Raw genomic sequence first — 22,374 nt, 5'->3', positions numbered from 1 at the left:
GAGATAGATATTTTGAGGTCAGGAGACTTGTCTGATTCTTTGTAGCTCAGACTCCCAAAAGGTATCTAGCCCCTAGAAGATATCTGTTACCTAGTTATTGAATACAGATGAAATTTGATTTGGTTTATAAAATGAAGAAATAGTAATATCTTTTGGAGGGTGCTATATTTGATGGGAATAAAATAATATTATATAAACACAATGATAGAAAGATAAGGCATAATTTTTAATACAAACAAGACAAAATAAGGCTTGGAAATCTCCCTGCATGTCACAGTTTATTTGCCATGATATAATTTCTTAGTGAATTAAAGGTAATTTCCATTGAAGAAACAGGAAGCTCTGATTTACTTTATTCTTCTTAATCATCTTGGGAAAAGTGGGGAATGGGGCTTTTTTTGACTACCAGGTTCCTCAACTCCTAAGAGGATGTAACATGGGATAAACAAAGTGATTTACTATTCAGAAGGACATGGGGTTAATCTGGCATTAAAACACACACACACACACACACTAGAAAAAAATGGTTTGTTTCTTTTAGTGATTTTTCTGGCTTTGAAACCTCTCCAGTTTTGGATGGATTCTTTATGCAGGAGGAAATCTAAGGTAAGGTATTGATAGTCTCACAGATCTTCCCTAGTAGGTCACATCCTGCTAATCTAATCATATTTGACAATAAATTTAATTATCCAAGAAATTTTATTACCCATGTTTTATATATCTGCTTCCTATAAATGAGTATCATTTAAATCTATGATACACTGAGAACAGTCAAGAATTATTTCTTGCATTTATAATTTAAGAAGCTATATTTAAAAATTAAGATATGCTTATGTGACTATGATTATAAGGAAAATGAGAAACCAAAACAGATGGATATTTATAAAAACTGATATTTCAGGAAAGGATTTAAAGTTAGAAGCCCTTTCCAACTCTTTTGTAAACTAAGAAACATACAATTATTTTAAGATGAATTCAGCTTTTACCCAATTGCACTCCAGATTACATCAAAGAAAAAACATTCTGAAATCTTAAGACTTTTACTTCCTCAAATTTTAGGTGGATTGCTTTTCAGAATTTTTCTAATTGATATTACATGAAATCCTCTAGCTGATAAAAGGCCAAATGTTTACGTTCTTCACAAGAGGTTGAATGGGTTTTTATGCATTGACACAGAGTGGAATTTCAGTATTTGCCATACCGAACAGCAAGGAATAATTAATTTTCGCCATCCATGTATCGTACAAATACGAAGTTAAAATAGAATTTTCACTGACGGTTAACACTGTAGATTCCATGTTCTGATTAATTCCAAGAATACAGTTTGCATCTTCAGTGGGAAGTGTACTTTTCAGTTGCTACAACATCCTCAGAGACTTTTCAGTTTGTCTTTATCTTGCTCTTTTTGACTGCAAAGTGCAAAAGATTCCTGAACGAATTGCCTACACATTGGGCACTGTTGAAAATACTTAACACAGCCATCACACAAGCACGTGTGTCTACATGGCAAGAGCACCCAGTTCACAGTCCCATTCTGGCAAACCACACAGTCCTTGCTATTCTCTTCTGGAGGCTCCACTTCACTTTCAGATAGTCCTGCCTTTTCTAGCAAACTTCGGTCTGTGTTTTTTTCTTCTGGAGAAGAATTGCTGGAGGGAGTGGAATTATTATTTGCAGACATGAAAAGTTGCTGAAAATCAAAGAAACAAATGTAAAAATAATTACAAATGACTGCTAAAAACATATGAACTAGCAAATCCAATAGCAAATAAAAGTTAACTTGTATGATAAGTAACTGAAAATATTATCTCTTTATAATAGTCATCCTCTGAAACTCTGCAAACAGAAAAGACAAAAATAAGACTCGAGGGTACAACTTACCTTAAGATCATGAAATTGACCTTGAGCTAGAAGTAAATATTGATATAATATCCTACAGGAGAGTTTATAAGTCTTATCAGGAATATGAATTACTGACACCATGGAAATCTAAAACAGAAATTGAACACCAGTCAGTATGTGATTTCCTTATATTATTTTACAGATATGTGAAAAATATTTCTCAAATAAAAATAAGAGATTGGTAAATTAGAAAACTTATAATAATTTCCTTAAATCACAGTCACTAGAACCCAGTTATATATATTTTGCCAGAGTTATTTTACTTATCCTCAAATTCACAAATTTAATGTCATCCAAACAAAAATAGCAATTAGTTTTTCATATAGCTACATGAGTTGACTCTACAATTAAAATAAAACATAAGAGCTAGGAAAATACTGGAAAGAAAGCTATGAGAGGGACTAAGTTCAGTCAGATGTTAAAACATACTACAAAGCCTCTAAAATTTTAAAGCACACTACAAAGCCTCTAAAATTAAAACAGTGTGGTACTGGCACATGAATAGATAGCTGGATGGAACAGAATAAACAGTCCACAAACAGACTTAACCTTATATGCAAATATAAAGGTTACATTTCAAATAACTAAACGAAGAGAGTCTTTGTAATAATAAAAAGTACTGGGGCAACTGGAGAGCTGTTTGGGAAAACAAAATTAGACTCATAATTGTAAAAAATAAAACTATACAAGTACTAGGAAAAAAACATGAATTTCTTTTTAGTTTCAGTGCAGAAAAAGATTTTCTATGACTCCAACCTAGAGGCAGATAAATATGACAAATATAACTATATAAAAATGTAAAATTTGCATGACAAGAAACACTATAAGTAAAGTCAAAGGACATACGACAAGTTGAAATACATATTCACAATGTATATCACAGACATAAGTGAATATCCTCAACTTATAAAGAACTTTTAAAAAACTGAAGAAAAAGTGAATAAAAATTCTATACAGAAATGGGGCAAAGACATGAATAGATAATTTACGGAAAGATAAAGCATGGTCCTTAGCCATATTAAAAGATGTTCAATTTCACTTATGATAAATGCAAATTGAAACTTCACTGAAATATCATTTCTAGCTCATCAGATTAACAAAAATTGAATAGCTTATCTGTACATTCTATGGAGAAACCATCACTCTCATATACTGCTGGAGGAAATGTGTTAAAAAAAAAAAAATTCCAAAGGAACAACTCCAATGGAGGGGAATTTAGCAGTAGGTAACAAAACGAACTGCATTTACTTAACCTTCAACCACATAACCTCACCAATATTAAACTACCGACACACAAGTTATCCAGTGCAAGATTACTTGTCATTACAGAATACTGGAAACCACCTGAATGTCCAACCACAGGAGACTGGTTGAATAACTATGGCATTAATGCATGTATACCCTACATACAATAGAGTGCTAGGCAGCTGTTTAAAAAAATGAGGAAGATCTCTATGAACTGATCTGGAGTGATTTCCAGGAGATATAAAGTAAAAAAAGTGAGAACATGCATAGTGTAAAGTGTTTCCTACTTTTTGTATAAGAAAGAAGGGAAAATGAGAATAGATAGATATCTGTATTTTCTTACCATTAGAATAAGAAACATAGGAAGGATAAGCCAGAAAACAATGAACTTGCGGATGAAAGCATCATCTGAGTTATACCTCTTTACGTAGGTTTTTTACTTTGAGAGAACTAATCCGAGGAATTTATGGACACTGTTTTTGACGATAAATCCTCAGTTTGGGGCAGGAAATAAGGAAAGGGTAGTTTGAGGACTTAAATAATCAAATTCGTAATGAATTATAAACCACTGGGAGGAAAAGGAATTTACGAAGCTGTGAGATAACAAATAGATAATTAAAGAGATAAATCAGAGGTCTCTTACTTGTAATAGAAGGCAGAGGGCTGAATGCAGAGCTGAAGTTGGAAAATAATCATTTTGCAACCATCATGGTAAAGATGAACTCTGATAAGAATCATTAATGGATATTAAATCCAAGGGGGGATTTTGATAAAGAACAAGATATTTGTATGGTCTTAAAGTGCCTTTTCACACACTGCCTATTATTTGCAAGGGAGGGAGAAAAAAAAAGGAAACGATGGAAAATTAGATAATACCTTGACAGAGATCAAAATTAACATTGTCAATGAGGGAAAAGAATCTCCTATTCTTCTATAGGCGATGCCCTGAAAATCAAACGCTATCACCTGCCTGGTACACTGGCTGAAAATGCTTAACTTCAATCTAATCATGATGAAACATCAGACAAAATGAGGAATGTCCTGTTTTACAAAAACAGTGTGTGCATGTGACTGTAATCCTCAAAAATGCTAATGTCATAAAAGACAAAAAAAAAGGCTATGGAAATGTTTCAGGTTAAAGGAGGTTAAAAATACATGACAAATATAATTTCTGACTCTAAACTACAATATGTTCTGGAGGGAAAAGACATGTTGTAAACAATACTGTTAGGCTGACAAATTGGAATGCAGGTAATAAATTGGATAAAATATTGTACCAATGTTAGATTTATAAAGTAGATAACTACATCATAGTTACTTAAGAGAAGACACCTATTATTAGGAAATACACACTGAAGTACTTGGATATAAAGAATCATCATGTATACAACTTATTCTCAATTCATTAAAATATATATATACATACACATGCATGTTGTTTGTTGTTGTTTTTAGCCACCAAGTCATGTCTGATTATTCTGCAACTTTATGGACTCTAGCCCATCAGGCTCCTCTGATCATGGGACTTCCCAGGCAAGAATATTGGAGTGAGTTGCCATTTCCTTCTCCAGCAGATATTCCCAACCCAGGGATCAAACCTGTATCTCCTGCATTGGTAGGTGGATGCTCTACCACTGAGCCACCACAGAAGCCCATATATACATATACATATGGGCAAATAATGAAAATGGGGCAAATGTTAACAATTAGATCTGGGTCAAGGGTATATGGGTGTTTTTTTACATTTTTATTTTGGTGAGTTTCTGAAATTATATGCATATAAAGTTTAAAAAACAATGGCTGTAAACATACAATATTTTTTATAGCCTCATAAGGATATATTAATTTGGCAACGACTTTAGAGACTTTTAATATTATATCAAAATAACAGGATTGTATTTTGGTAGAAGACAGTAATGCTATCACCTATTACTAACAATCCTGCCATTTAATTTAACATCAAAAGCCTCTGAAGCTACTATCATGCTAGTTATGAATATATAGGTAGTTGTAGATATACCTTTGATATGGAAAAATGTACAAAACATATTATTAAATGAAAGCTGACCCCCAAAATAAAATGGACAATTTGATCCCATTTTTGTCTCGAAATTACATATATAAAGGTCTAGAAAGATATAGACAAATATAGTTACTGTCTTTGTGTGACAGAATACCAGTGATTTTCCTTTTTTCCCTTTTGGCCTTTCTAGATTTTCTATTTCCTTCCACAAACATACATTATTTGAGTAATACAAAACAGAAACTAGCATAATTTAGTAAAAGTGAAAAAAAATTTAAGTCCAAATCTTGCAATGACAGTCTTCACTTTTCTTATCTAGCTAAAATAACGAACTAGTTCCTAACTATAGGATCTGAATGTAATTTACAATAAGAGTTACAATAGGAATGAGAGAGTTTAATTTTATTTTTTTAGATTTAGAATCTCTGACTCCAGATAAAATATTGAAAAACCAAATGCCCAGTTTGCTTTTAAAATTAACAGAACATGACTACAAAATACACTAATAGACTTTCGTTCCGGTATTAGGCCCTATCTGAGAGATGGAGAAGCTAGGATTAACAGGAAGGAAAGGAGGGAGCGGGCTGATAAGAACAGAAGACCCAGAGAAGGACCCAGGCAGGGAGGTACAAAGAAAGAGAGAACAGGATGGCTGACCTGTAGAGCCAGGTACCCAGCTGCCCTGTGGGAATAAGCCTCCCCCAAGCACTACTGGGCCAGGAGACTTCACTCCAGTTGGATCAGGGGTGCGAGAGCAAATCTTTCCCCATTTACAATGCCACTGAACTTTAAAGTGGTTGAAATGGTCAGTTTTATGTTATATGTATTTTACCACACACACACACACTCCTCTGTTTAGATGGAGGAGGAAAGCTAGAAAATAAGGAAGAGTCTGAGAATTCAAGCTGACAAAGAGCAGCAGCAGTGAGGGGGAAAGGAACCACAGGGGAGGCTGAGAAGAAGGTGACAGGTGTGACCCTTTCTGTTTCGACTGAAATCGGGCCTCATATCTTTACACATCTTCATAGTCCAGTGATTCTGCATCCAGATTATTCAAGAGACCCCTGCCTCTATATTTTCTCAACTTTTAAAAAACTACTCTCTAAAACCTGTAGTAGCTTTCAGTTGCTGCCAAATTATAAAGACCTTTTGGTTACTCTTGCCTGGAAAATCCCATGGATGGAGGAGCCTGGAAGGCTGCAGTCCATGGGGTCGCTAAGAGTCGGACACGACTGAGCGACTTCACTTTCACTTTTCACTTTCATGCATTGGAGAAGGAAATGGCAACCCACTCGTGTTCTTGCCTGGAGAATTCCAGGGACGGGGGAGCCTGATGGGCTGCCGTCTATGGGGTCACACAGAGTCGAACATGACTGAAGTGACTTAACCTTAACCTAGAAGAGATGGGGGGTGGGGGGACATGGTGGAGAGAGAAGGGCTATCTTGCCCAGGTAGGCGGGGTAAAGGACGGAAAGGCTGGAAATACGAAGCACCCAACTCAGCAAATCTTATTTCCTTCGGTGGAAAAGACAGGAGGGCCACAGGAGCACGAAGGAAAACAGAGACAAGAGCTCTCCTGTAGACTACCCAGGAGCTTAGCTGTGGGGCTGTAAGTGGCTTGCTAACATTGATTGGTATGACTTTTTTTTTTCCACTTAACAAATTTACTGAGTACCCATTGAGTTCTAGGTACTGTTAGGTCCTGGAAATAAACAAAAAGTTAGTATGACTTTTATTTGGAAAAAACAAACTGACTTCAGCTCAGTGGAACTTCAAATTAACATCCTCCTTCAAAAAAAACTACAGAGGCATAACTACACTGAGCAGCGTCTACATCTCCCAATTAGGGTCTGCACCTTCCAAAACTCAATGCATGCTTGTTTCATGGAGATAATCCTGTTAAAAACAAAGGATGCTGGCACAGGACTACAAAGGCTCAAAATCAAGCCCTGGTTCCATCTCTTATTTCGTGAATGGCTGGGATTTTTCTTCAAACTCTCAGTGTTTATAAGAAGGATATTTGCCCTAACATACAAGGTTGTTGGAAGGAATAAAGTTACTGGTGGCAAATGTACTTTGTATGTTACAAAGTGTCATAAAAATGTTACCATATCTGTATTAATCAATATATCTATTTCAAGCACTCCTGAAAAGTAGCAAATTGGTTATAAAGGCATTCTCATCATGATAAGATTTTACCAAAAGTTTATTTTCATGCACAAGCTTCTACTGTACTTAGAGGAATGTCAGGCTCAGGGCCTTTTAGATCTCTAACATGCTTTTATCTTCCTAATTGGGATAAACTACTGGACTAAAGAAATAGCACATAATGAAGAAAGAAGATTACAATAATTACTGAAAATATAGGGACCAAAGACATATAAGATGTAGGTGCAACAGGGGCTGTGATGGAAACAAGATGACTGCAAGCATGCAAAGAAAAGAGTGGACACTGTCTTAAAATTGAGCACTTCAGATCATTATAATATTTATTTATCTGGTGCTAAAAATGCCAGGAATAAACATGCTCCCTAACAGCCTTCTTCTATGTGGTAAATACCACAGAATACAGAATGAGGAAATTAACATAATTCAACTCTGTCTTTTATTTTCTAAATATAATCATATTCCTGCAACCCATATGGGAAACCACAAATCACACTCTGAAGAAGCAATACATATAAAAAAACTCTTACAGGAGTACTTCCCATACATTCATTTTCCAAGAAAAATGTGTCCAGGCCGCAGAAATTAAATCTTTTTCTATCTCACCAAATAATTAAAACCCATCAATCAAATCACTTAAAAGTAATGCTTCCAGAATTTTAAAATTACTTACAATGTCATAAATTTCTCGGTCATCCTTATCGGCTAGGGTCAATAGCGCTACCAAAGGATAGCGAGATCTCGGCACTGTGCCAAAGTCTTCAATTTTAGTATCTCTTGGTAACTGGCAATATATTTCTTCTTTGCTGTCCTTTTTAATACTTTTTGAAGATGTAAAGGTAAATTGCCACTATAAGCAAAGAATACAACAATATACCAAAAGGAGTAAATAATAACTTAGGAACGCAATTTTATTCATAGAAAGTCTTAAGTCTAAAATTTTCATGTGCTAATGGATGTATCAAATAAAAGGATACAAATACTGCTCTTGATAGAGATATTCACTATACAGAGCATCTTCTAATGCTCGTGGAGTGCTTATCCGGAAGCAATAAAAGTGCTTCTGCAGAGCTTCATATAATTTTTGAACACTGCACCCCCAGTAGCATGTAAGGAGGCTATCTTCAAGGCAATCTGTTGTCAAAGTTATGCCAGCTGTAGAAAACAAACGAGACAAAGAGAAGAAAATTACCTAATGTAATTTCTATTACAATTATACACAGTGAGTAACAAAAGCTTCCTTTTGGATGCTGGCCAGGCTGATGGCAGTTAAAGGGACTCATTAAAGGGTATGTGTCTATAAATGAAGGAAATGGTCTCTGAAACAAAAGATATAAAAACTTCAATGTCTACACAGTTTTGAAGCGCTCTCAGTAAACTCTGTTACATTATTTCATACTTAGCCTTGGAAGTTATAATATTTTTTTGGTGACTTCAAGACTGCCCACACAGATTTAAAAGACTGAAATACAGTTCACTATTGATAACCTACTGCTCTAACAGCATATATAATCCTCACTACAAGAACTAATAGAGCTGTCTCCCAAAGTGCAGGTATACAACCATGGGGGCCACAAGATGATCAGTAGAATAGAAAAAACATTAAAAAGAAATTGAGCTGTATTAATATGAACATACTCAGTGACAACACTAATATACTCTTGTCATCCAGTCAATGTCCCATGTAATATGCAAAATATGAGGAAAGAGTGGAGATTCCAAAACATGGAGGGGTTGACAGTGATGCCCTCACTCATTTGCTTTCAGCATAATAAAAGATATTATAATTTAAGTAAACCTGATTATGTAGATATATGTTATAAGTGAACATACAATTATCTTTTCTAAATTAAAATGTTTTTATTGGAGAGTAATTGCTTTATGCACATACAATTATCTTATGTAGTTTTACCTATTAACACTTACATAGGACTGTATGCCAGCTGTATGACTTTTTTCCCCTTGCCTATGGCAGTTGTAGCAATATCAAGTTCAAGGGCAGCAACATTCACTTCTCATACTGTTGACACTGCAAGCTGCAACGTCTCGTGCTCAGTGGCCATGGCGTACTTACCAGAGCAAAAGGGCATGGTTTTGGTCCTTGTTCCTGACTGAACAGCTTTGGTATCTGATTCTGGCTCTCCAAACCTATGGCAATTCTGTAAACTATTCAATGTCCTTTTATTGGAATCATTTCTGTTGTTTACAAATAGGAATTTTTATTGATGTATTACCTACTTCTTAAAGGGTGATCTCCTTGGGGAAGGAGCTACATAGACAGAAGCAGATGCTCTAGAGGACATCAAAAACTGACTGAGTTTTTCACTTTTCTTCTCAGTTTAGTAGTATGTACACAGAGGCTCAGATTCTGAATATGTACAGTAGCAGCAATGTTAAGCAAAAATCTTAATTGGCAGGAATTTCACATAGGTAACTGGAACAGAATTTGATTTCAAATTTTTATATAATTCCAAACATTACAGGTATTAATTCAAGAATAGAAAATTCAATTAGCTCTGTTTTTCAACTAGCTATTAAGTAGCTGAAGAAAAACATTCCATTAATACAAATTACATACATATATTAAAATCACACATACTTTCCTCTGTTTCACCCAAGAACCACACTACATGAAACAAGATAAAAAATCTGCAAGTAGATAGGAGAAGAAAAAACAGAAAAGGCATATTTAAAAAAAGTAGAAAAAAGAAAAAACAGAATCTAGAAAAGAATTTCTTAATATATTATTAGCAAAAATGTGAAAAGATGTATGTTTAGAGCTCTGGTTATATCAAAATGCTGAAAGCCACACAAATATCAAAAGAGATTAAATGAATAAAATATGGAACACTTTATAATGAAGTACTATGAGTCTTAAAAAAGAATTGAGTCATATCATAATATCTGTATATACTACCGACTCTTTGTGACTCCATGGACTGTAGCCAGCCAGGCTCCTCTGTCCATGGAATTCTCCAGGCAAGAATACTGGAGTGGGTTGCCATTCTCTTCTCCAGGGGATCTTCCCAACCCAGGGATTGAACCCAGGTTGCCCGCACTGCAGGCAGATTCTTTACCATCTGAGCCACCAGGGAAGCCCAACAAACTACTTACTGATTCTCTAACGTATTTTTCTGTTTATATCTCAGTGCTACGCTCATGTTTCTCCTGCTACCTAGAAGTTCTTCCAACCTCCCAAATAAACACCTACTTATCTCAAGACTCTACTCTTAAAAAAAAAAAAAAAGAAAGAGTGGGTAGGGGAAGAAAAGAAAAATAAGAGACAGACAGAACATTTCTCTTTATGAAGCTTTTCCTGCATACACCTCCCGAAACTTAACCCTTTCTTTCTTTTATTCCAGTGTTTCCTAGATAATGGGCTTCCCTGGTGGCTCAGATGGTAAAGCATCTGCCTGCAATGCGGGAGACCTGGGTTCAATCCCTGGGTCGGGAAGATGCCTGGAGAAGGAAATGACAGCCCACTCCAGTATCCTTGCCTGAAGAATCCCATGGATGGAAGAGCCTGGTAGGCTATAGTCCACGGGGGTCGCAAGGAGTCAGACATAACTGAGCTACTTCACTTCACTTTCCTAGATAATCTTGCAGACAACTTATCTTCCCAAGTACAGAAACAAACAACTACCATGTATTGTTACCATTTAATATCAAAATACCAGAATTTCAGATGAAATGATGGTTGTTCTTCAGGAGGGTAGCAACGTTAATTAGCTCTACTTCTACTACATTGCTTTGCTTTTCTCTCTGCGCTGAAGACCAATGAAAATGGCATAGCATCCTAATAAGACTTCTCTTATTAACTCCTGTGACACTTTATTCTTCTCATATAAATGCTTTTATTTACTAGTTGATAAGCTCCTTACGAGCAAGATTTGGGAATTACTAGTCGTCGTGTCTCAGGTATGCAGCATAGCTCCTAGAACAGAAGAGGTGCTCAACAAATGTTTGCTGGGTCTGAGGAAGAGAAAGCAATAGAGAAAGAAAATTAAGGGGCTAAGAAAGGGTCATAGAAAGAGAGAGAAATCTTTGGAAAATAGCCACCAACTTGTAATTGAAGCTGAAGATGGATTGGTGATCTCTAAGCCAAAAGGATTCTTGACTTGTCTCATTTGCTTTTTGAAAACTCTTGTGTTGAACTGGGTCTCTTCTGAATTTCTCAGAATTACTGGAACATCCCAACCAAACCTGAAGAAAGGTAAAAACAAAATAAAGCATAACTTTAACAAATACTGAAACTTTCTGTCATATGTAAAGTATTTTGTTTTTTATTAGTTACTCCTTTTAACCTAAGTATCAGAAAATTTACATTATATTGAAGAAGTAATCCAAAATTAAGAGAGATTAGATATCCCATAGAATTGGAATGTATTGTTCACCTGGATGAATCAACATACTCTTGAAAACAAAGATTTCTATTGTTAATTATTGTTGATTACAAAGGAGTTCCATGATTATAACCAAAATGTGCCTAATACAATAGCAAAAACATGATAGAATTACTGAACTTCTAAATGATATAAAAAGTAAATATATATTTAATATGTAGACTATTTGATATTATTTAAGGGACAAAAGAATTTTAAACACTAAATATAGCCCTTCATTAATATAACATATTCTCTACTTTTAAATTTCATGTAAAAGTGTGATAAAGAACAAACTTAGAGGGAAAATGGAATGCATAAATTCAATTCCTTATAATGGTAGAAATAAGATAAGTTAACTCAGTTTAAACATAATAACTAAAAATGAAAAAACATTAGTTAAACCAGGGGACTTTAGTTTAAGATAGCACAGTTACTTTAGTACACTGTTTTCTCTCCAAACACGTAGCAGTGACTGATTAAGAAAAAGACAAATCAAAAGGAGCCCACTGAAATGAGTAAACAAATAGTGGTTTAGTCACTGTTTAAACAAAGCAATACTACCACGCAACAATGAAAAGGAAACAACCCTGTGGATAATTCTCAAAAACAACATACTGTGCTGGAGAAGCCTTACATAAAAAAGTGCATGCTCTATGATTCCATAATAGGAAAGCCTACAGTAGGAAAAACTAATTTATGGTAGAAATAAAGAACAGAACAATGGCTTCTTCTAGGGGGTAGGAGTATGAACTGACTGGGAAAGGGTGTGAGCAAACTTTATCTGGTGATGGTAATGTCATATATCTTGGTTGAGGTGTGAGTTGCATACATATGTTTGACAACATTTAAGATTTGTACATTTCACTGTATATAAATATTACTGCAAAAGAAAATAAAAGAACTACAAACAAAAACAAATATTTAACTCTAGACAGCAATATGCAATGCTTTAATACTTATAGATGAAGACTACAAACTTACTTTGAAGTTTCAAGAAATTAACATGAACTGATGGGTAGACAGAGGAATAGATGGATAGATACATATGTAATAAAGACATTATAATAAAATGTTGATTGTAGAACCTAAGTGATGGGTATATGTGTGTTCACTATGTATTCTTTTAAGTTTTCTGTATGTTTGAAAATGTTAATTAATAAGTTTTAATTAAAAAAACATCATAGCTGAGTTAAAAGTTGGATCTTTATGGATCTGAAAAGAAAAAAGTAATAAAGTAATGAGTAAGACTGATACCATGGTTTGATATGTTCTGAGTCTGGCAGCAGGCAGTGGCAACTAAGCCTTCTCACAAATAGAGGGCCTTACAGGTTGTCCACTCAAGACAAAGGCCAGAGCCAGGTTCACACCTTGAATCCAGGAATTGGGTTAGGGCAATATCAGTATGGAACAGAATTGTCATTGTGAGACCTAGTCCTTCCTGAGGGGGTCTAGGAATCTGGTTAAACAGCAAGGATGAGGACAAAGGAAGGGGACAGGGGACTTCCACTAAAATCCAGGCTGCAAACTAAAATTTCAAAATCATAACTATAATGCTAAGAGAAAGCCAGTAAAATTAACAAATGGAATAAAATTTCACTCCAGATGATTTTAATTTTATAGAATGTTGGATAAGGCTGTTCTATTTCTGCCTTAAAGAGCTAAAAAGCAAGTCTCTAACAGATCAAAGCATTCCAGGTAAGTTAACTAAATCCCAAAACAAAGTTCAAGAATATTTATATGAATACAAAATATCCAACACCCACTAAGGTAAAATTCACAATATTTAGCATCTAATAAAACTTCACAGGCATGCAAAGAAGCAGGAAAATATGACCCAGAATGAGCAGAGAAACTAATGAATAGATCCCAAGGATGGGATAGATACTGGGATTAGTATTAATAGATCCCAGGAATGGGATAGATATTCGGATGAGTAGACAAGGGTATCAAAATAATTGTTATAACCATACTCCATGTGTCAAGAAAATAAGTAAAGATTGTGCTACAGTATAGAGTCAAGGATGATACAGAAAAGACTCCAATCCATCTCTGAAAATGAAAAATACACTGGATAGGATTAGCGGTAAACACCCCAGGTGGCTCGGTGGTAAAGAATCCACCTGCCAATGCAAAAGACATGGGTTCGATCCCTGGTTCAGGAAGATACCGAGAGAAGGAAATGGCAACCCACTCCAGTATTCTTGCCTGGGAAATGCCCTGGACAGAGGAGCCTGGCAGCCTACAGTCCCTGGGGTCACAAGAGTCAGACACAGCTTAGCGACTAAACAACAACCACAGATATCACAGGACAAAAGATTAGTAAATTTGAAGATATAGCAACAGAAGGTATCCAATATGAAACACAAAGGAAAAAAGGCTGAACAAAAACCCAAAACATCAGCGAGCTGAGGGACAAGTTCAAGCAATCTAATATACACGTAAGTGAAGTCTGCAGAGGAAGGGAAGAGACAAAACAAGAAAACTGCAAACAAATATCTCTCAGGAACATAAATACAAAATCCTTAACAAAATTTTAGCAAATTAAATCCAACAGTATATAAGAAGGTTAATATTCAAGAATGCAAGGTTTATCTCAAGAATGCAAGGCTGGCTTAACATTACATTAGAAATGTAATATTATACACCATATTAACAAACCAAAAAAGGAAAACCATACAATCTTCTCAATACAGAAAATACACTCAATACACGCAGAAAAAGTGTTTGCTAAAACCCAATGTCTAGTCCAATAAATACCATCAGGAAACTAGAAATGTGGAAAAAGAACTTAACCTGATAAAGGGTGGTAATAAAAATAAAGTATAGCTAACATCATACTTAATTAAAAACTGCTTTCCTCCTAAAGTCAGGAACAAGATATTTAACAGCCATGTGTCCTTAAGCAATCACTTCAACTCTATGTAACTGTTTCACCACCTGCAAATGTTTATAACAGGGCTTGGCATTATGGAAGTGCTTGCAACAGTAATCTTGATGATGGAGTGGACTCATGGGTTGGCAGAGAGAAAACACAAATCCAGTAACTTCTCTTTGATCCTCAGAATCAGTTACCCCACAGCTTTTGACTTCACTGCTCATTGTTGCCCCAATGCCCTTTAGAGGTCAAGTCAGGCATATGAAGTGGTAGGACACAAGATATAATCTTCCTGTGACAGTCAAAACACCTTCTCTTTCTTACCTACATCCTATAGAGTGAAAAAAAGCAGAGAAAAAACCACTCTACAGTTCAGTCACTCAGTCGTGACCCCACGGATTGCAGCATGCCAGGCTTCCGTCCATCACCAACTCCCAGAGCTTGCTCAAACTCATGTCCATTGAGTCCGTGATGCCATCCAACCATCTCTTATCCTCTGTCATCCTTCTTCTCCTGCCTTCAATCTTTCCCCGCATCAGGGTCTTTTCAAATGAATCAGTTCTTTGCCAGGTGGCCAGAGTATTGGTGCTTCAGCTTCCCATCAGTCCTTCCACTGAATATTCAGGACTAATTTCCTTTAGGATGGACTGGTTAAATCTCCTTGCAGTCCAAGGGATTCTCAAGAGTCTTCTCCAACACCACAGTTCAAAAGCATCAATTCTTTGGTGCTCAGTTTTCTTTACGGTTCAACTCTCACATCCATAAATGACTACTGGAAAAATCATAGCTTTAACTAGAAGACTCTTTGTCAGCAAAGTAACGTCTCTGCTTTTTAATATCCTCTCTAGGTTGGTCCTAGCTTTTCTCCCAAGGAGTAAGTGTCTTTTAATTTCATGGCTGTAGTCACCAACTGCAGTGATTCTGGAACCCAAGAAAATAAAGTCTATCACTGTTTCCACTATTTCCCCATTTATTTGCCATAAAGTGATGAAACCAGATGCCACGATCTTGGTCTTTTGAATGTTGAGTTTTACCCAGCTTTTTCACTCTCCTCTTTACTTTCATCAAGTTCTTCTTCGCTTTCTGCCATAAGAGTGGTATCATCTGCATATCTGAGGTTATTTGATATTTCTTCCGGCAATCTTGATTCCAGCTTGTGCTTCATCCAGCCCAGTGTTTCTCATGATGTACTCTGTATATAAGTTAAAATAAGCAGGGGGACAATATACAGCCTTGACATACTCCTTTCCTTTGGAACCAGTCCATTGTTCCACATCCAGTTCCTAAGGCCCACTTGACTTCACACTCCAGGATGTCTGGCTCTAGGTGAGTGATCACACCATTGTGGTTATCTGGGTCATTAAGATCTCTTTTGTATAGTTCTGTATATTCTTGCCACCTCTTCTTAATATCTTCTGCTTCTGTTAGGTCCATACCATTTCTGTCCTTTATTTCGCCCATTTTCAATGAAATGTTCTCTTGGTATCTCTAATTTTCTTGAAGAGATCTCTAGTCTTTCCTATTCTATTTTCCTCTATTTCTCTGCATCAATCACTTAGGAAGGCTTTCTTATCTCTCCTTGCTATTCTTTGGAACTCTGCATTCAAATGCGTATATCTTTCCTTTTCTCCTTTGCCTTTAGCTTCTCTGCTTTTCTCAGCTATTTGTAAGGCCTCCTCAGACAACCATTTTGCCTTTTTGTATTTCTTTTTCTTGGGGGATGGTTTTGATCACCGCCTCCTATTCCATCTATAGTTCTTCAGGCACTCTATCAGATCTAATTCCTTGAATCTATTTGTCACTTCCACTGTATAATCATAAGGGATTTGACTTAGGTCATACCTAAATGGTCTAGCGGTTTTCCCTATTTTCTTCAATTTAAGTCTGAATTTTGCAATAATTCTGGCCCCTTCCTCATTATTTAATTCTCCCTAACTCATCCCACCATTTTTTTTCTTTACCCACAGTGCCTGACTATAACTACATTACCAGCAGTAAAAGCGAGCATTTAGATCTCATCATGTTCATTTCTACTGTAGGTTCAAGTACTGTATTTCAGGTATTTTATAATCCTGTGCCTAAAAATTTCAATTAAAGAATCCTTTAAGGTATTAGAGCCAGAAACCCCAAAAGGCAAAGCTTTAGGGAAATATCTGGAAGCAGCCCACTGTGAGCATATTCCTTTGTGAAAAGCTTTTTATATTTCATAATGTATCTGCTTTTAATATAAAAATATTTCTCCAAATCTTTACATAAATCAATACTGTTGGAGGTTATACCATATCTGCTCTGTGCCTATATGCCTCAGAATGAAACAAATAATTTGACATGCAAATGCCGCTTCTCTTTAAGCATGATGCCCCAAGGCTGCTTGGCACAGCATCACATCAACAGTTGGCAAAGTACATCTATTATTAAAAGAGATTCCTTTCTCTAGATTTTTAATTTCTTTCCCTCATGCTTAATCTCAGGTCTACATTTTCAGTCCTTGATTTAATGTCTTTTAAAATTGTTGTTATACATGTTGCTCAATATTCAGCCTTTTTATCTGACATAACCTTTTTATTGCAAAGGATAACATACCTATAAAAAGGTACACAAGTACTTTTTTGAATAACAAAATAATTGTTATTCAAGTTAAGAACCGAACAATATCCTCAGAAAGTCTCCTGTGTCACCTCCCATGTACTACCCCTTCCTTCTCTATCTTGACTTCAAGCACTATAATTTAGTTTACCTGTTTTTGAACTTTTATATAGGTGGAAGCATGCTGTGTATACTTTTCTTTCTTATTTTATCACATTACATTGAAGATTCATTTTTGTATCCATACTTACTGGGAGGGATTGGGGACAGGAGGAGAAGGGGACGATAGAGGATGAGATGGCTGGATGGCATCACTGACTCGATGGACATGAGTCTGGGTGAACTCCGGGAGTTGGTGATGGACAGGGAGGCCTGGCGTGCTGTGATTCATGGGGTCGCAAAGAGTCGGACACGACTGAGCGACTGAGCTGAACTGAACTGATACTGCACTGTTGTGGCTATATAGTATTCTATTGCAAAAATATGCCATGATCTACTTGCACGTTCTACTCTTAATGGACATTTAAGTTGTTCTCATGTTTTGGCCATTAGGAATATTGCTTATATGAATACTTTCATAACAGGTTCTCAATGTATATATGCAAATACATTTCTGTTAGGAATGGAGTTTCTTGACCAAAAGGTCTGTGCTTCAACTTTGGTGGATAATGTTAACAACTGTTCTATATGGTTATAGAACATATAGATTTACATTCTACCAGCAATGAATGAGGTCCCCCCTTGCTCCATATCCTTGCCAAAACATTATTAGCCATCCTGGTAGGTGTATGGTGGCACTGAATTACGGTTTTAATTTATATTTTCCTGAAGACTAATGATATGGAGCACTTTTTATGTTTATTGCTACTTGGATATCCTCTTTGGGGAAAGCCTTTTCAAATCTTTTCCCTACTTTTCTACTGGTTTGTCTTTATTTGTCTTGTTTATAGAAAATTCTTTATATGGTATGAATATTAGTCCTTTATTTGTATATATCTTTAGCTCCTCTATACCTTGCCTTTTCACATACATAATGGTATCTTTAGATGAACAGGGTTCTTAATTTTAACATAAAATCTATTAATCTTTTCCTTTAAGGTGATGTTTTTGCTCTTTGACTTTTCATTACTGCTTCCTATAAATTATGTCTTAACACTGCTGCTGTTGCTGCTACTGCTGCTAAGTCACGTCAGTCGTGTCCGACTCTGTGCGACCCCACAGATGGGCGCCCACCAGGCTCCCCCATCCCTGGGATTCTCCAGGCAAGAATACTGGAGTGGGTTGCCATTTCCTTCTCCAATGCATGAAAGTGAAAAGTGAAAGTAAAGTCGTTCAGTCATGTCCGACTCTTAGCGACCCCATGGACTACAGCCACCAGGCTCCTCCATCCCTGGGAGTTTCCAGGCTAGAGTACTGGAGTGGGTTGCCAGTGCCTTCTCTGCTTAACACTGCTACACTTCTAAATTACAGTCTCAGACATTTTCATATTCCTATCCCCTTAGAGGAGTCAGTAAAGCATAGCTAGAGTGGCCAGGGCTTAGTCAAGGCTCTGGGTCCTTATTTGACTTAGCCAGCCCTGTTCCCCTGATATCCTCATGCTTTGAGGGGAAAACAGGGGGTGAGGCGAGTAGAATTCACTGTGTGACAGGTGACATCATAGCCCGACCACATTTCTTGTCCTAAACATTATGCTTAATGTAGTCTAAGATCACCATACACACTGATGACACGTCGAGCTTTCAGCCTAGAATAATCCTCAACCTTTTCATATACATGACCTATGATGAATTTGCTCTTTTTGCACAAAAATTCCACAACTTCCACAGTTTAAACTTATTTGATGTGGGCCAATATTTCTATCTTTAATGTATTACTCAAAGGTAACATGCAGAAATGATTTAGAATAAGGTTAAACACTGGAGACTGGCTATAGAACAATTCATAATTAGTGTTGACAATTGGTTCTGTCAAATGCTAGTATTTAGACCCAGTAATGTATGTGCCTCTGGCTACCATCCTTACATCTGGTCTTTTCCACATTTTTAGTCAAAAATCTGAATAAAGACATTGATGCCTGGTATCAAATCATGGCTGATACGATTTTAGAAGAAATAATGAAATATAAAACTGACAAATTTTATTTTCAATCAAATTGCAATAAAGACATTGATATGCGGTATCAGATCATAGCTGATATGATTTTAGAAGAAACAGTAAAATATAAAACTGACAAATTTTCTTTTCAATCAAATTGCATTTTTATCTTTTTCCATTCAAAGTCATTTTGACAACTCTTAATAATGGAATGCTAACTAAATAAATGTTTCTTAACATTAACTGCTTTCTCTTTTATATAAATCCAGCCCCCTCCTTTTTTTTTTCCCATTAAGAGAACTTTCTAAAGAGAGAGAGGGAAAGAATTTTCTATTCTTTTTACTGTTACAATTTCATACTTAATCCTCCTGGAATTTTCAATAATTCTGGTTTTTCCCATTTCTAAAGTGTTTGCTGCACTTTTACTGCTTAAACTTCCAGCACAGTGGTGACCTGGGGACTTCCAATTCAATCCATGCTTTTTCATAGGGCCCATCCACTGTCTTACTCTGTACACACTTCCTAAGCTTCCTGTCAGCTGCTGAATCAGTAGAACTGACCTCCTTTTCTTGCTGGAGTCTCACAGAGTCCCTCATGAATAAAAGTTACTTTGAGGCGAAAGTTTCAAGTTCCGAAACTAAACACATTTATCACCCCTTCAGACTTGAGTGCTAAAGCCAGTTAGAAAATGAGCAGGCAGCTGTTAATCTGGGGGGGAGGGCGCTTCTCTTCTGTGACATCTTGCACATTGGCCTCACTTGGCTAGCTGGATACTGACGCTGGGTCAGGATATATCAATAAAAAACTTTCATGGGGAAATCCTTGGAGAGGAGGAGCGTTGTTTCTGAGCAAATTTGAGTCAAGGGATTCAATCTCTAAAATTCTGTGCCTTTAACTGTAAAAAGAAAGGTTAGAATAAGTTATCTTAAGGCCCTATTAAGGTCTGAAATGCCATTTCTAAAAGTTTTTTCTTCTAAATTGTTCCAAGAAATCTATTCCCAGCAGAAGTGTCCCATATCTTGTACCCTAAGCAAATACAAAATAATGTTATATTCTTTTCCTAAGAGGGCTTCCGAGATGGCTCAATGGGTAAAGAATCCACCTGCAATGCAGGAGACACAGGTTTGATCCCTGGGTTGGGAAGATCCCTTGGAGGAGGGCATAGTAACTCACTCCAGTATTCTTGCCTGAAGAATCCCATGGACAGAGGAACCTGGCGGGCTACAGTCCATGGGGTAGTATGATTGAAGCGACTGTACATGTACCTCATCACCAACCTCATCACACACACACAACCTGCTGCATTCGACAAGTGAGATGAGAAATAGTCAAGGTCAGTGTCTCAGGCAGGCTTGGCAGGAGACAGAAAACCACATCAACATTTTAGCAAAGAATTTAATATAAAGAACTATTAACCAAGTACTGGAGGACAGTCAAGGCAAGAAGGAGACACTAAGGTATCCCAGCAAGAAGCAGTTATCCTTCCTAAGGCTAAGGAAACAAAAGGAAGCATGGGGATTACTATAGCTAGAAGCTGGGAGCAGGAATCCCCCAGAGCTGGATCCAGACCTCTGTAGTAGGACTGCTGGCCAGCTGGTACTGATATTTCTGAAGGAGTGCAATAAGCCTGATTCTTGGTGTGAGGAAAAGTTGAAAACTAAAATAAACTGCTGCTTCACAGGCCAGGGTGATGCCAGTACTGCAGGAATGTATACCAGGAAAAGGAAGCAAATGGTTAACAGGAAGTCCCTTCCTCCTTTACCAGCCTTTCAGACTCTAGGATGAGATGGTTGGATGGCATTACCAACTCGATAGACATAAGTTTGAGCAAGCTCTGAGAGTTGGTGATGGACAGGGAAGCCTGGCGTGCTGCAGTCCACAGGGTCTCAAAGAGTCGGATACAACTGAGCAACTGAACTGAACCGGCAGAGCCTAACAGGGAGCAAACTAGCATAAGAGAAATAGCTTTGCAAAGTCCCAGCTCCAGAATCAAAAGCAGAGTACAGATAGCGTGTCTGCTGCTGAGAGACAAGAGACTTTGAGAAGACCAAATGAAGACTCACAGTACCCTTGGGGCAGTACTCAGGAGACAGAGACCTTCCTCAAGAGGACCTGACCTCACTATCAAGCAGGGGCTCCAGCTCTATGGATTGACTTAGATTTGAAAAGTAGGCCAAAGGTCATAACTCCCCATAAAGGTCATAACTCCCCAATATGACACTATGACAAGTCAGGTTTCTAGTTCCAGCCTGGAGTTTCTCCTTCTGTACTTGATGTAGGACTTAGGAGGCCACCTATCTATTTTATTCCTATGGATACGCTAATCCATTCAGTTCAGTCCAGTCGCTCAGTTGTGTCCGACCCTTTGCGACCCCATGAATCGCAGCACGCCAGGCCTCCCTGTCCATCACCAACTCCCGGAGTACACTCAGACTCACGTCCATCGAGTCAGTGATGCCATCCAGCCATCTCATCCTCTGTCGTCCCCTTCTTCTCCTGCCCCCAATCCCTCCCAGCATCAGAGTCTTTTCCAATGACTCAACTCTTCGAATGAAGTGGCCAAAGTACTGGAGTTTCAGCTTCAGCATCATTCCCTCCAAAGAAATCCCAGGGCTGATCTCCTTCAGAATGGACTGGTTGGATCTCCTTGCAGTCCAAGGGACTCTCAAGAGTCTTCTCCAATACCACAGTTCAAAAGCATCAATTCTTCGGCGCTCAGCCTTCTTCACAGTCCAACTCTCACATCCATACATGACCACAGGAAAAACCATAGCCTTGACTAGAAGAACCTTTGTTGGCAAAGTAATGTCTCTGCTTTTGAACATGCTATCTAGGTTGGTCATAACTTTCCTTCCTAGGAGGAAGCGTCTTTTAATTTCATGGCTGCAGTCACCATCTGCAGTGATTTTGGAGCCCAGAAAAATAAAGTCTGACACTGCTTCCACTGTTTCCCCATCTATTTCCCATGAAGTGATGAGACCGGATGCCATGATCTTAGTTTTCTGAATGTTGAGCTTTAAGCCAACTTTTTCACTCTCCACTTTCACTTTCATCAAGAGGCTTTTGAGTTCCTCTTCACTTTCTGCCATAAGGGTGGT

General features: G+C 37.1%; 1 protein-coding gene across 2 annotated transcripts in view; it reads right to left on the bottom strand.

Moving 5' to 3' along the window:
- Positions 1–205: 205 nt before the first annotated feature.
- Positions 206–22,374, bottom strand: part of CGRRF1 (cell growth regulator with ring finger domain 1) — a 28,135-nt gene continuing 5,966 nt past the window's right edge. Inside the window, exons 2-6 of one of the 2 annotated variants that reach the window (XM_061428940.1) lie at positions 11,400–11,539; positions 8,314–8,491; positions 8,010–8,157; positions 1,882–1,989; positions 206–1,690 (exon numbers count right to left, since the gene is read on the bottom strand). In XM_061428940.1, coding sequence (XP_061284924.1) covers positions 1,370–1,690; positions 1,882–1,989; positions 8,010–8,157; positions 8,314–8,491; positions 11,400–11,539 — 895 coding nt within the window. In that variant the 3' untranslated portion in view covers positions 206–1,369. Of the gene's footprint in view, positions 1,691–1,881; positions 1,990–3,790; positions 3,967–8,009; positions 8,158–8,313; positions 8,492–11,399; positions 11,540–22,374 lie in introns of those variants that run through there. The other variant, XR_009738754.1, reaches the window with a different exon arrangement.

Source organism: Bos javanicus, chromosome 10 (assembly GCF_032452875.1).
Source record: "Bos javanicus breed banteng chromosome 10, ARS-OSU_banteng_1.0, whole genome shotgun sequence".
NCBI lineage: Eukaryota > Metazoa > Chordata > Mammalia > Artiodactyla > Bovidae > Bos > Bos javanicus.
This window is presented reverse-complemented; position numbering and strand designations above follow the sequence as displayed.